The sequence below is a fragment of the Dipodomys ordii genome, unplaced genomic scaffold, assembly GCF_000151885.1.
Source record: "Dipodomys ordii isolate 6190 unplaced genomic scaffold, Dord_2.0 Scaffold22, whole genome shotgun sequence".
NCBI classification, from domain to species: domain Eukaryota; kingdom Metazoa; phylum Chordata; class Mammalia; order Rodentia; family Heteromyidae; genus Dipodomys; species Dipodomys ordii.
Genome location: NW_012267238.1, coordinates 4066317 through 4080677, shown reverse-complemented (window position 1 = coordinate 4080677; position 14361 = coordinate 4066317). Strand labels below are relative to the sequence as shown.

Here is a 14361-nt window from a genome sequence, read left to right as displayed (position 1 = left end):
CGGCCCGCTGCCTTCCCCTCTCCGCCCTTGTCTTTGGTCGCGGACCTTCCTCCTCCCCGTCGCGCCCTCCGTGTCCACCCTTCCCCGATCCTCTCCCATCCTCCGTTCTCCGACTCCTCCCTGGGCGCAGCCGATCGGAGCCTCCGGGGCCCTCTCGGCTCAGGGCCGGGCTGCCCAACGCCCCCGGGCCCGGGGGAGAGGAAGGATGGTTCCCGAGGTGAGGCTCCTCTCCGCCTTGCTGGGATTGGCGCTGCTCTGGTTCCCCTTGGACTCGCACGCCCGTAAGTGGGGGGCTGAGGCTGGGCGGGCGGAGGGGTGCGGGTCCCCCCTCTGGGGTGCGCAAAGAGGCCTGGGGGGGTGGCCGGGACCTGGGCGCTCCCCCCTCCTCCCCCCCCCCCCAGCCGTGGCGACCGTCATCCGGGCAGCACCTGCCACCGTTCGGGTGGAGACGCCTTTGCCCACCAGTACGGACTGGTGAGTCTGGGTGGACCGGAGCTGTGGCCAGCGGAGGGGACAGCGCTGCCGGGGACGGTAGACCGAGGGCAGCGGTCGGTGGGCAGGGCACCCGCGTTTGGAGAAGGGGATTTATTCCTAGAGAGGAGTCGGGGCGTGTTCGGCTGCAGCAAAGGGGAGTGACAAGACAGACTGTTGCGTTCAGGAAGAACCTTTGAAAAGTCAGGAGAGTCAGGAGCCAGGCACCAATGGCTCACGCCCGGAATCCTGGCTGCTCAGGAGGCTGAGATCTGAGGACCGCGGTTCAAAGCCAGCCGGGGCAGGAAAGTACATGGGACTCTTAGCTCCAGTAAGCTAACTAAAAGCCAGATAAGGAGCTGTGGTTCAAGTGGTAGGGTGATCGTCTTGAGGGGATAAAAAACTCAGGAACAGAACTCCTAGTTCAAGCCCCAGGCACAAAAGTAAAGAAAGGGAAAGACTGAAAAGGAAGAGGAGAGAGGGAAGGAGAGAGAGACAAGGAAAGGAAGAGAGGGAGAGAAAGGGAGGAAGGGAGGGAGAGAGGGAGGGAGGAAGAGAGAGAGAGAGAGAGACTTGTTGGAATTTACAGAGCCATCCAAACCCAGAACTCTCTTACTCCAAAGCCTGCCCCACAGTGTCAGGAAAGGACTTTATTTTGGAGTTGTAAGACTGGAGGCAGCAGGACACAGCGAACTCCACCGCAGTCTCCACAATCCAGGCTCCACGGACTCCCAACTGGTGGGAGGCAGGCCTGGAAGGCATCTCTCTGAGCTTCAGAAAATCTAGAAAATGAGAGGTTGACAACAAAAATCATCTCCAGGTTTGTCATAATAATTCAATAATAGAAACCAGGTAAACAGCTAGCACAAGGATGGAAAGTGATAATTACACACACACACACACACACACACACACACACACACACACACACACAGTTGTTAAAGCTAGGCATGGTGGTACACACCTGTAACCACAGCATTTGGGGAGGCTGAGGCAACAGAATCGCAAGTTCCAGGCCAGCCTGGGCTACATAGCAAAATCCTCTCTGAAAAACAAATCTGTGTGCCTATTTCAAGTGCTTCCACTTCATACACAGCACAACCTCAAGCAGTTTATATAATTTCTCTGGGCTGACTTGTCACTGCCCCACACATAGGCTAGTTAGACCCCTTAGTGTCTCTTGACACTAATCGCTTAGAATACTGTGAGGATGCAAAGCCAAACGAAAGATTCTTTTAAGGAGAACGAAGGAGCTCAGTGCAGATGCTGAAGTACTTGAGAAAGAAACCAGGGCAAAGGAGAGGAAGTAGTTTATTCCAGGTCACAGGGGGCTGAACGTGGCATAAAGTTCCCATCGCCCAGCTCCTAGCCTAGTGCTCTTTTGTCTCCACAGCTCAGTGCTAACTCCATGCTTTTCTTTTGCATGTGACTTTCTGGAGCTGGTGGGATTGGCTTTTGTTTCAGAGAAACATCTCTGCTCATGAGGAAAAGGCTGACATATGTCTGACATCTTTGGCCTTCTAGCGGCATAGGACTCACGGCCAACCTTAGGAACAGGTCATAGAAAGAGCTCAGCACTGGGTTCAAGTCCTAACTCTGCTTCTTATAGCTGAGTGACTTCCTAAGTCACAAGTTCTCTGAGCCTCAATTTCTTCATCATGCCTAAAAGAGGTACTACCTGGAACCGGAAAGGTTCTAGAAAGATAATTAAGGCTGTGTTAAACCGCCCAGTACAGGACTGACTACTCTGTAAATACCACCTCCCCTTTGACAAACTCTGCAGTGGGCTTCCTTTCTAGTACTTGCCTGCTCTTGAAATAGAATTAGCGTCAAAGGACCTCCATGCTTTGCCTGCCTTTCCCTCTGCCTTTATCCTTTATGCCTCAAGACTTTGCTCCAGATATCACTGCCCTGGTGCATTGTGGAAAGATGTTCTAGAAGATAGCACTGTGTTGGATTTCTGGTGTCTTCCTCATACCCTTTACCTCTGTATCTTATCAGCTTTTCACAGCTTGACCTTCCTCATCTCTACCAGAAACCTGATGACCTGATCCCCTCCTGTGCCTTTCTGGCCTTTGAGTGTGCTCATCTGCCACCAGGCCCTGACATTATGCTATTTCCCCTACAGGCTTATAAAGATAGGGCTCCAGATTTGGCAAAAAGCTGAGGTGTGCTGGACTGGCATTGGGGAGAAGGAGGAAGACTTTAGCAAGTAAGAGCTAGAAGAGCTTTCTCACCTGTTTTTACCCATCAGATACCCTGTCCTTAGAGTTAAACCCAAGACTAAAAGGGAATGATTTGTCACAAGGTCACACAGTAATTTATAAAAGAAAAGAACAGAGATCTGCACTCTAGTCCCTGATTTGTCATTTATTGGCTATGTGAACTGGAACGAATCACTTCCTTTCTCTGAGCCTCATGTTGTCTAGGGCTGACAGTCTATGGGTCTTAGATGATCCTGCGGTCATTCTCTAGGATCCTGTCTGCAGTTCACTTTTGAAGGGCCTCATCTCAGTGTGCATGAGATCTCCCAGCCTACTATGGATAGAACATTTCCTGGTGCCATGCTAGGTGCTTTCAAAAGTGATGCTAAAAGATAGGAGTCCACACTCCCGGGTGGCCATATCCTGCAGGGTGCCAAAACTCCTGTAGGCAGAGGATTTAGTGTGTTCCCTAGCCAGCATCCAAGGCTGCTCAGCAAAGGTTATTCCTTCTTGGAATTTTATTTCTAGCCATAGATTTACACCTGATGCCAATCAGCCACAAACTGAATCCTAACGTTTCACCTCTGACCACTGACTAAACTTCAGCTTCCCCTACCCCCTCTCTGCAGGGCCCCTGGCCTGGTTACTGATTGCAACTGACTCTAACTCCAGGCTATGCCATATGTGATGTTGGTAACTCTGCTGGGACCTGGAAATGGTTCTTTCTCCTTTGTTGGCTCTCTTCCTCCCCCTCCTTTATACTCTTCTCTTAATAACTGTTCCTTGTAGATGGCCAGCATGCTTCTGCTTTCTCCTCCCTGCCCCATCCAGTGGTGCTTTTGAGAGAGTCAGTTACCCAGTAAAAACCTGCTCTTTCTTTAGGGCTTTGTACATGATGGCTCCCAGGTGATGAAACTGCAGAACCCAGGCCTTGACAGGAAGGAAGTTCCCCATAGTGTGATGTTGTTTAGAGGGCAAACTTGGAATCAGGTCCTGAATCCTTGATTATTTGCCTGACTCTACCCTGATTCCAGCTGTGACCCAGGGCAAATCACCTTTCTCTGCCTCTCAGTTTCCCCATCTGTAAGGTGAGACAGTTGGACTCAAATGGATGAGCAATGTCATGTTGTTGTTTTTTTTTGTTTGTTCCTAGGGCTTGAACTCAGGGCCTGGGCGCTGTTCCTGAGCTTCTTTTGCTCAAGACTAGAGCTCTACTACTTGAGCAACAGCTCTGCTTCTAGCTTTTTGGAAGTTTTAAAACATTATTATTGGAAATAAAAGTCACTTGAATTTTCCTGCCTGGGCTGGCTTTGAGCCACAATCCTCAGATCTCCTGGTAGTTAAGATTACAGGCATGAGCTACCGGCACCTGGCTGAGCAATATAATTTCTTAAGAGCCTGTCATTCTAAGTGTCTAAGATCCAAAAGTGTGGTTGCTTTGTTCCTAAGTCACTAAGACCTTTGGAAAGGAAGAAAGAGTTGAAGAGATGTATATATTCCTGTCCTTTTAGGGAGGATCAGACCCTTAGACACTAGGAAAAAAAAGTGCTTAGAGGGCCTGGGGCAACGGGTATAGTGGGAGACTCACTCTGCTTTTCAGCTTCAGTCACATCCTATCAACTTATCCGGATACGCGTGGAGAAGGGGCACCCAAGCAGCGGCCTGAGACTGGCTCCAGGCAGGATTCCCTCCCCGTTTCTGGCCAGGCGGCACTGCACTTCCCTTCTCCCACCAGTAGAGGTCTCTGCCTCACTCACTGGCCGCTAGGCTGCTGCGCCTTCAGACAACAGCTGCGAAGTTGCTCCAGCTGTTGCACCTGTTCCAGCACTGGCCTCTCAAGTTCCCCCAGCCGCCGGCTGTGGCGCCGGTTCTGAGAGAGGACCTTGAATCCCTTGAACTCCTGAAGAGAAGGACTGGTGTTGAGAGTGGCGTCCCTGGGAGGTGCAGTGCTGGAGAACATTGAGTATTCTGCCTCCCTTCTTGTATTTAGGAGTTCTTTATTACGTTTCCCCTCACTCCTTTTGTTTGCAAGTCAAAGCCATTTTCCTTCTGACCCTGTCCCTTAGAGTGTGGGCAGCCCAACAGGCATCCTCTCCAGGTGTGCAGACTGGCTTTGGGAGTTTCTGCCTGAACAGATCAGTGATCAGGCAAGTCCTATCTCTCTCTCTCTCTCTCTCTCTGGAGCTCAGAGTAGATAACAGAGCTCCCCTTCAAGGCCCTCCAAGGCCTGTCTGTGCTGCTGGATTGCTCGCCTGTGCTAAAGGAAGAGAATCAAGTTCAGAGAGACCCATTCATTTTCCTGAGTTGCACAGCTCAGCCATTGAGGCCCTGACATTTTTCTTCTGATGCCTTTCAGAGATCTCCCCCATGGGTGTCAGAGCCCAGAGCAGAGCTTATGTCTCAGAGGGGAGCAGGTTTGTTTGTGTGAAGAGAGGACTATAAATAAATAGGGAAAGTATGGCTGTGGGGGTGGGAGGGAAGAGATGAAAAAGTCCTCACATTCTCCAGCAGCCTGGATCACTCAGGTTTCCCGAGTTCTTGCAGGCTGGAGACAGGCCAGCCTGTCCCTTCTGGTTCATTTTCATAACTTTCTCCAGCCTCCCCTCCAACCCAGAAGCTTCTTGCTGATGGACTTTTTTTGCCTCCTATTGAAAAAATTCCCAGCCACACTACCCATCCCTATCTGATTCCCAATGAAACCGTTATCGACATAAGAGTTTTAGGTCAGACTGTGGGCTGTACTTGGATTAAGATTACTTTGGAAATTTTGACTTACATGTGTAGATCATGATTATCCTCTTAGCTACCCCGGGCTCCTGAGCTTTGTGTACATAGTGTTCTTTGGTGTGATGGATGGTTAAGAAATCAGTAGCCAGGAGCTGGACAGAGAGGTCAAAGTCTAATTGCCATGAGGTGGCAAGGTAAAGGTGCTGAAAGAGACTTGGCTCTCTTTCAGTAATGAAGTTCTCTCTTCGTCAGAGACCTTTCCACAATCAAGTGCTGTCAATCAAATCTCCCATAGCCACGAGGTCTTGGTTACCCCTATTCTCCTTCCTTCACTCATTCAGCAAGACCAGCTTGATGGAGGATTTGTCCAGAACCCAAAGTGCAGTAAGATCTGGTCCTTCCTCTTAGGCAGCTTACAGTTCAAATAAGGAAGACAAACCCATTACCATGGCCTTCCAACTCACAATGAAGAGAGTTGTAACAGGACAGAACTCAATCCTTTGAAAGAGAGACAAGGGCCCTACAAGGTGGACATGGATATACATACATACATATCATATATATGATATATATGGATATATATATACGATATGTATGTATATGACATTTATATATAACATATACATATGTGTGTGTCAAATGTTCCTCCCACAAAAAGCCTGTCTTTACCCTTTGGGCTGATAAAGCCCTTCTTAAGTCTCAACCAATCTCTTCAGCTTAAAACTTTTTTTTTGTACTGGGGCTTGAACTCAGGTCCTCCAAGTCTTAGCTTTTTTTTTTGCTGGTTGCTTGAAGTTGGAGTCTCACAAACTTTTCTGCTAGTGCTAGCTTTGAACCTTAATTCTCTGATCTCAGCCTCTTAAGCAGTGAAGATTAGAGGGGTAAACCACCAGCACGTGATGAGCCTGAACTCTTTGTTCTCATTCTTCCTTCCTACTTTCTGCTTCAACCTTCAGAGTCATTTTCATCTCCCATCCCAGCTGACCTTTGTGAGGACACAAGTGGGCAGTACTCAGGGGATGGAGCTGGCTTGCGAATGGAGCTAGGGAAGACTACAAAGTCCTTCCGGGAAGCTGGGAGCTTTGACCTCTGTGTCCACTGTGGAATTCATGCTCTAAGAATTCTTTTTTTTTTTTTTTTTGGTGTCCGGTCATGGGGCCTGAACTCCTGTCCCTCAGCTCTTCAGCTCAAGGCTAGCGCTCTACCACTTGAGCCACAGCGCCACTTCCGGCTTTTTTCTTTTTGCTTATGTGGTTCTGAGGAATCGAACCCAGGGCCTCAGGCTTGCAAGGCAAGTGCTCTACCACTGAGCCACCTTCCCAGCCCCTCATGCTCTAAGAATTCTATGGGGCTGCCCCCTACAACTTTTGAACTAAAAAAAAAAAATAGAAGCCAACTGTTAAGAAAGTTAGGAGCTGGCACCTAGATCTGGCTTTTGTTTGTCTATTCTCATCTATTATTTAAATGATCATCAGGCACTAGGCATATTACATATATTATCTGATTTAATTCTATAATAATCATGAGAGGTAGAGGTGATCACTAGTCCCATGTCACAAATGGGGAAACAGGCCCAGAATGGTTAAGTAGTTTGTTTAAAGTCAGGCTATGAAAGAAGAGTAAATCCATGATTGAAATCCTGCCCTGTATAACTCAAGGTACTTAAGAGAAGATGCGCTTGGCCTCTAAGTTAAGGAGAAAGCCCTGGGCACAGGTAGGTGCGAAGAGGAATGGTGGCAGGTGAGAGAGGAAGTAGAAGAGGACCAAGGTAGGAGAAAGAGGAAGTGGGGGGGACACAAGGAAATTGAGGAGATAGGAGAGAGACAAATTTGTCCTCCTTTATTATGGCACTCAGGATTGGCCTCAGTGGCTTAAAAAACCTGAGAAGTTGCTGTGAATGGAGCCATCAACCTCTCCAGGAATCATAGAATCTTGAAATGAGCCATTTTGGAATCACAACGTAGTACAATTCTACAGACTTCAAGTTCTAATGAACTAACTGTAGCCTCTTAGAAACATGGATTTCTCACATTCTTTCCCTCCCCCCAGTGTTAGGCACTGAACCCAGGGCCTTGCTCATGCTTGGCAAGTACTCTACTGTTTGAGCTACACCAACAGCCTTTTGTTTGTATTTTCAGAGATAGAGTGTTAGGACATTTATTCGGGTTGGCCTGGTACTCACAACTCCAGAGTTACTGGGATTATAGGTCTGAGCTACCATGCCATGCCTGGTGGAATTCTCAAATCTTGATTCTTTAGAAACCTAGAACTTGGGAGTCTCCCAATCTGAAATCCTAAACTCCTGAACGATGCAGGCAACCTTTGAAGAGCATGGTTTATCTCTACCCTCTTGTTTTGCAAGTGGGAAACTGAGGCTCAGAGAAGGAAAGAGACTTTTCCTGAACCCTACCACAGTTCATTTGCAGCTCAAGGAAGGAGAGCTCCTTCCACCAGCCGTGGCTGGCACCAGGGCAGCCAGTGCCCAGCCCAGCAGGCTCTCTTTGCCGTGGTGTGGCCTTGAGCATTCACCTCCCTAGAGGAAGAGGGAGCTCCAGGCATTACCACCCTACTGGTGCCTCTCACCTTCGAGGGTGTGGTGTGGTGGGGACCATGGCCACAGGCCAGGCCCCCCACAGTCTCAGCTTCTGCCAGGTCTGTTGGGGGTAGGGGTAGGAACCTCCTGGACCAAGCACTGACTGAGCCTCTCCCTGTCTTCAAGCTCTGAGCAGGCGGGAGGTAAGGGGCTGCCAACTGGCACAGGGGCCAAGGCTGAAGAGCCACCCCAAGGAAGGTAGGGCAGGGTTGTTGGTTTTTTTTTTTTTTCTACAACAGGCTGAGACCTAAGGTGACCACAGTGTTGCAATCACCCCTCCCCTGGGTAGGGAGGGGACTGAGGAAGAAAGACATTATTCACTCCTTGGAGAGTCAGTCTGGCTCTGACCTGCATCCCAGCTGGGCCTGGCTTCCACCCGATGCCAATGGAGGCTGAGAGATAAACACAGTGCATTTGATACAGGCCAGCCAGGGGCCTTGTTGGCTCTTTGGGACTGGGATCTGATGTCTGGTCACTACCTCCCCTAGAGGAGCTGGGAGGGAGACCAAGAGAGACCTAAGCTATGTGTGATCATGGTCCTCAGAAGCATGGATCATTGAGGCATTGTGATGATGGCCTCAAATGTTTTTCCTGGAAGGCCTGAGTGAGCAGAGAAGGCACAGTGTGAGGAGCTTTTCAACTTTCTAAGGGTTAGGAATGGCTCGGGAGCTCCTGTTCCCTGGTGGTATGTGCTGGGGGCCTTGGGAGTGAATTAGTTATGAGAGATGAAAGAGAGATGGAAGGTTCCAGAAGGCAGGAGAGCAGGAGGGATGTCATACTAGTATTTCAGTCATTTTTAGAAGAGTTCCTCTACCTGGTAACAAGTGAAATGCAGATTACTGAAAGGTCAATAAATGAGCCAACCACTGCTCAGAGTAGCTGCAACGAACATTTTAAAGGATGTGTAAACATCACTTTCTTAGTTATTTATCCACCATGGCTAGCTGAGATGCAGGGACATTGTGTGCTATGAAGGTAGGAAAATGCTATGAATTGCTTTGTTGCAAATGGAGATCACAAGCTAGGGGCCAGTGGCACACACCTGTAATTCCAGCTACCCAAGAGGCTCAGGTGAGAGAATCAGAAATTTGCAACAGCCGAGGCAAAAGCACTGGTGAGACCCTGGATTAAAATAAAACAAAACTGAAAGGAGCCAGGTACCAGTGACTCATGCCTATAATCCAAGCTACTCAGGAGGCTGAGATCTGAAGATTGTGATTTGAAGCCATCTCAGGCAGAAAAGTCTGTGAGACTTATTTTCAATTAACCTTCCCCCCTCGTCCCCCCCATAAAAAAGCCAGAAGTGGAACTTTGGCTCAAATGGTAGAGAATCAGCTGTGAGTAAAAAAGCTAAGGAACAGCATCCAAGCTCTTCATTCAAGCCCCAGTACTGGAGGGAATTTTTTTTTTAATAAAAACTGAAAGGGTTCAAGATGTAGCCTTGAGCAGGGTTCCATCTCAAATACTGAAAATAAAAAAATAGAAAAAAATAGGTAGGTCACAAGATCCAAAGATGGGGGGGGGAGAGAAAGAAAGAGAGAGAATATGAATTGGGGAGGAAAAGAAAATGGGATGAAGGAAAAGGAAACAAGCACTTCTCAGGGCTGTCACCTCTGCTTGGTGGTTGACTTGCTGCCTGGCCTTAGGCATGCAATTTCTTCTCCTGTGCCTCCTATTATCCTTCTAGTTGTACTAACATTTAGAGCCCCAAGTTGAACCTGGAAGGCCTTTTCACTGCTCCATCTCTAACTTCCCTGGAGGAGAAATGTCTAGGCTTAGAGAGCAGCAGCTACAGCTGCCACATCTGGGTGTGGTCAAGCTGAGATTCAGACACAGGCCCCCTGACGTGGAGCACACGTTCAGTGGGTTGTCTTTTGCCTCAAGCGAAGACCACCTGAAGGATGGTCCAGATGACTCCCAGAGAAGTGGGGAGGGGAATCTCCTGGATTAACAGCCCTTGTTGCTTTGCCAGGCCCAGACATGTTCTGCCTTTTCCATGGGAAGAGATACTCCCCTGGTGACAGCTGGCACCCCTACCTGGAGCCCCACGGCCTGATGTACTGCCTACGCTGCACCTGCTCTGAGGTAGGTTCCTCTGGTCCCCAGGCGGCCGGTACTGGAGGTCAGGGGCACCCTAGAACTAGGTCTCTGAACCGGGCTGTTAGAGGCAGTTGAGGGCCTTGGGCAAGCCATCTCACTAGGCAGGACTAGATGGCCTCCCTAAGCCTCCAGTGGTGAATCCCACAGTGGTTCTGTGGTGGGGCTGGTAAAGGCCTGGGTCTCCATCTCTCATCCCCGCCTCCTCTGCGGCTTGCGCTACTGTCTATCCATCTGCTTCCCTCCCTCAGCCAGACAGAGCCTTTGCAATCTTCCTTCCTGTTCCTCCTTCCTTTCTAGGTACCATTGCCTCAGCTCACCTTCCTGGCCCTGCCTTAAGACTCTTTACCTCAATTTGACTAGCTCTAAAATTTGTTCTTGGAGATTTTGTTCAAAAAGGAAGAAAATAACATTAACCCTTCATAAGTTTCTCTGTCCCATTCTCCTGGTCGCTGTGGAAATCTGTCTGTATCTGTCACCCCTGGCCCTAAGAACAGATCACATCCATGACCAGTGTGATGTCCTGGTAAAGGCTAGCCAGCAGGGCAGAGGCTGAGTCTTCGTTTTCACATTGTCTGTTCCCACTTCACCCCAACTGTGAACTTTCCATCATGCTGACAAATCGCCTGAGGCAGAAGGATCGTAAAGAGAAAAGTTTGACTTTGGTTCACAGCAGCTTCAAAGGTTCCAGTACACGATTGATTGGCCCGATGTCTTTAGACCTGCGGCAAGGCAGGGCAACATGATATGTGTGGCAGAGCAAAACTGCTCACCTTGTGGCCAGGGAGTGAGGAAAGGAGTTAGGGACAGAGAGGGAGAGAGAAGGAGAGAAAGAGAGTAGAGCAGGAAGGAGGGAGGGAGCAGGAGGGGCAGTGAAGGGGGAGAGGAGAAGAGATCAAGATAAAAAGGAAGGAGGGAAGAGAGAGAGAGAAGGAAAGAAAGAAAGAGAAAGAAGGAAAGAAAGAAAGAAAGAGAAAGAAAGAAAAGAAAGAATTCAGAGTCCCACAAAACCATTCAAGTGTACATTTTCTAAAGGTGTACAACACCTCCCTAGGGACTAAGCCTTTACCACATAGGCCTTTAGGAGACATTCAGTATCCAAACTACAGCATCAACCCAGTGCCTCTACAGAGCCTTTCACATCAGCTAGGTGGACTAAGGGAGATCCCATGTGGTCCATAAGTCTCTGTCAAGGTATGAGGATGGAAGGGAAGGAGAGGGGGAAGGGACTTAGGGGAGTTGGAAAACCCTTGGCTTTAGCTCAGCTGGTGGGGACCAGTCAGGGTGTCCCTACTTATTTTTATTTGGATGTGGTGGCGGGAGAAGCTCCCAGCAGATGCCCCTGAGCCCCCCCCCCCCTCTTTCCCTCACAGACAGCGAAATCTCCTAGTAAAGACAGGCCCCTCTGGGGTTGGGGCAGAGAAGAGCTGCTGGGGATATGGGGGACAGGGAGGGGGCACAACTTTTCTCTGGGTTTCAACTCTGGGGACTCACTTTTCTCTAGGATTTTTTTCCTCCCTCTGACTCCCAACTGATTTCATGGTGATGGCCTCAGATAGAAGTCTAATGCACACAGTACTGGTGGCTCACACTGTAATCCTAGCCACTCAGGTGGCTGAGATCTGAGGGTGGCAGTTCAAAGCCAGCCCAGGCAAGGAAAGTCCGTGAGACTCTTTTTTTTTTTTTTGTCAGTCATGGGGCCTGAACTCTGGGCCTGGGTGCTGCCCCTCAGCTCCTCAGTTCAAGGCTAGCACTCTACTACTTGAGCCACAATGCCACTTCTGGCTTTTTCTGCTTATGTGCTGCTGAGGAATTGAACCCAGGGCCTCATGCATGCAAGGCAAGCACTCTACCACTGAGCCACCTTCCCAGCCCCTGTGGGACTCTCATCTCCAATTAACCACCAGAAAACCAGAAGTGGCACTGTGGCTCAAGTGGTAGAGTGCTAGCCTTGAGCTGAAGCGCTCAGGGACAGGGCACAGGCTCTGAGTTCAAGCTCTAGTACTGGCACACACACACACACAGATGCCAATAGGACACAACTTGGCCTCCCTTTGATTTTCCTTAGTCTGTCTGAGGCCAACCAGCTTTCTCAAAAAGAACTTTTATGAATATAGCCAGAGAACAGAAAGGAAACCATAACAGAAAATTCCAGACGTATCATGTAGTCCAATTGACAAAGTCCAAGCTTTGTGATCCATTGGCACCAACTCATTTCTCTTTCCCCAGAGTCCACTCTGTTTCCTCAATCTGTAGAACTGTTGCCCATATTTCCAAAGTCCACCCTGCTCCCTGTCCTTCCCACCACATTTCTCATTCATTTCTTCATTTAGCCACCTCCATGTCTCACCTGGGTGGTTACACAAACCTACTAATGGGTTCCACCTGAGACTCCATTGCCCACCAAGAAGGTAGAACGATCTTTTCTGAACATACTAGTGATAATGTCAATATAAATGTTACCTCCTCAGGAAGGCTTCACATATAGCTGTTTCTAAAACAGTAGCTGATCCCGGACCAGGCATATTGGTACACACCCGTAATCTCAGGAGACAGAGGTAGGAGAATCATTATCTGGGGTCTGCTGGGGCAAAAGCATGAGATGCTATTTGAAAAAGACTAAAAGCAAAAAGATAGAGACAAGGTTGAAATGATAGAACACTTGCCTAGCAAGCATAAGTTCCATCCCTAGTGTGCGTGAAACAGCTCTGTTAATCTAATCACATTACCTTGTTTTATTATTGCTATAAATTTAACATCCAATATTGGTTTGTTTCACTTTGTCCATTCCCATGATATGTATGTGTGTGTGTGTGCGCACGCACACACACACATGCATACATGTACATATACACATGCATGCCAGTCCTGGAATTTGAACTTGGGCCTAGGTGCTGTTCCCTGAGCATTTTTTGCCCAAGGTTAGTGCTCTACCACTCGAACCACAGATCTACTTCTGGCTTTTTTGGTGGCTAATTGGAGATAAGAGTCTCGTGGACTTTCCTGCCTGGGCTGGCTTTGAATCATGATCCCCAGATCTCAGCCTCCTGAATAGCTAGGATTACAGGCATGAGCCACTGACTCCTGGCTTGATTACTTTTTTATAGTCTTTCTCTAACCTCTAGTTTCATAGAGGTTAGAGAGCATAGAAAGCTTGCCATACTCACTCCTGTGTTCCTAGTGCTTAGAAGAGGGCCTGGCACCCAGTAGACTCAAGGCACATATTGAGTGAGGGAAAGAGCGAATACTCTGTCCACACAAAGACTGCTCGGCATCCAGAACAGTGCACAGATCCTGGCCACAGTATTTACCTATGATCATAGGCAGTTAACACCTGGACATAATACTGATCATGCCAATGTAAATGTTACCTCCTTAGGAGTCCTTTTCTTACAACTTTTTCTAAAACAGTTAAGGCCAGGCCAGGCATGTGATTGCACACCTATAATCCTAGCTACTCAGAGGCAGAGGTGAAATCGGTGTGAGTTAACCTTATGGCTTTTTCCTTTCAAAAGTGGGAATGGGCTAGGCACTGATGGCTCATGCCTGTAATTCTTGCTACTCAGGTTATGATCTGAAGATCACAGTTTAAAACCAACCTGGACAGGAAAATCCATGAGACTTTTATCTCCAGGTAATCACCTGGAAGAAGTGCTGTAGCTCCAGTGGTAGAGTCCTACCCTTGAGCAAAAGAGTTCTAGGACAGTGCCCAGGCCCTGAATTCAAGCCCCATGACTGACAAAAAAAAAATTAGTATGAATTGGGGGGGGAGGTATTGGAGGCATAGCTCAGATGGTAGAAAGCCAACCAGTGAGCCAAAACAAACATCAGATACTGAAACCAAGTCCTGGTCGCAGACAAAAAAAGTATGAATGGGCTGGGCATTGGTAGCTCACACCTGAATCTGAGCTATTCAGGAGGCTGAGTTCCAGAGGATAGAAATCCCAGGCAAAATGGGCACCCGGGGCTCATGCCTGTAACCCTAGCTACTCAGAAAGCTTGGGATCTGAGTTGAGCAGCTTGAAAACAACTGAACAGGAAAGTCTATGAGACTCTTATCTCCAGTTAACCACCAAAAAGCTGGAAGTGGCACTGTGGCTCAAGTGATAGAATGCTAGCCTTGAGCAAAAAAAGCTAAGAGATGGTGCCAGGCCCTGACTTCAAGTCCCAAGACTCACTCTCTCTCTCTCACATACACACACACACAACACACGCATGCATGCATGCACACATGAAGTGAATGGCTGTTCCTTCCTCTTGTGCTCTTGT

The 14361-nt window shown here is 48.6% G+C and overlaps 1 protein-coding gene across 3 annotated transcripts in view; it reads left to right on the top strand.

Annotated features, from left to right (window-relative positions):
- Positions 1–205: 205 nt before the first annotated feature.
- Positions 206–14361, top strand: part of Chrdl2 (chordin-like 2) — a 32067-nt gene continuing 17911 nt past the window's right edge. For 2 of the 3 annotated variants that reach the window (XM_013014042.1, XM_013014041.1), the window contains exons 1-3: positions 206–281; positions 9021–9026; positions 9968–10080. In XM_013014042.1, coding sequence (XP_012869496.1) covers positions 206–281; positions 9021–9026; positions 9968–10080 — 195 coding nt within the window. Of the gene's footprint in view, positions 282–8600; positions 8613–9020; positions 9027–9967; positions 10081–14361 lie in introns of all 3 variants that reach the window. The other variant, XM_013014043.1, reaches the window with a different exon arrangement.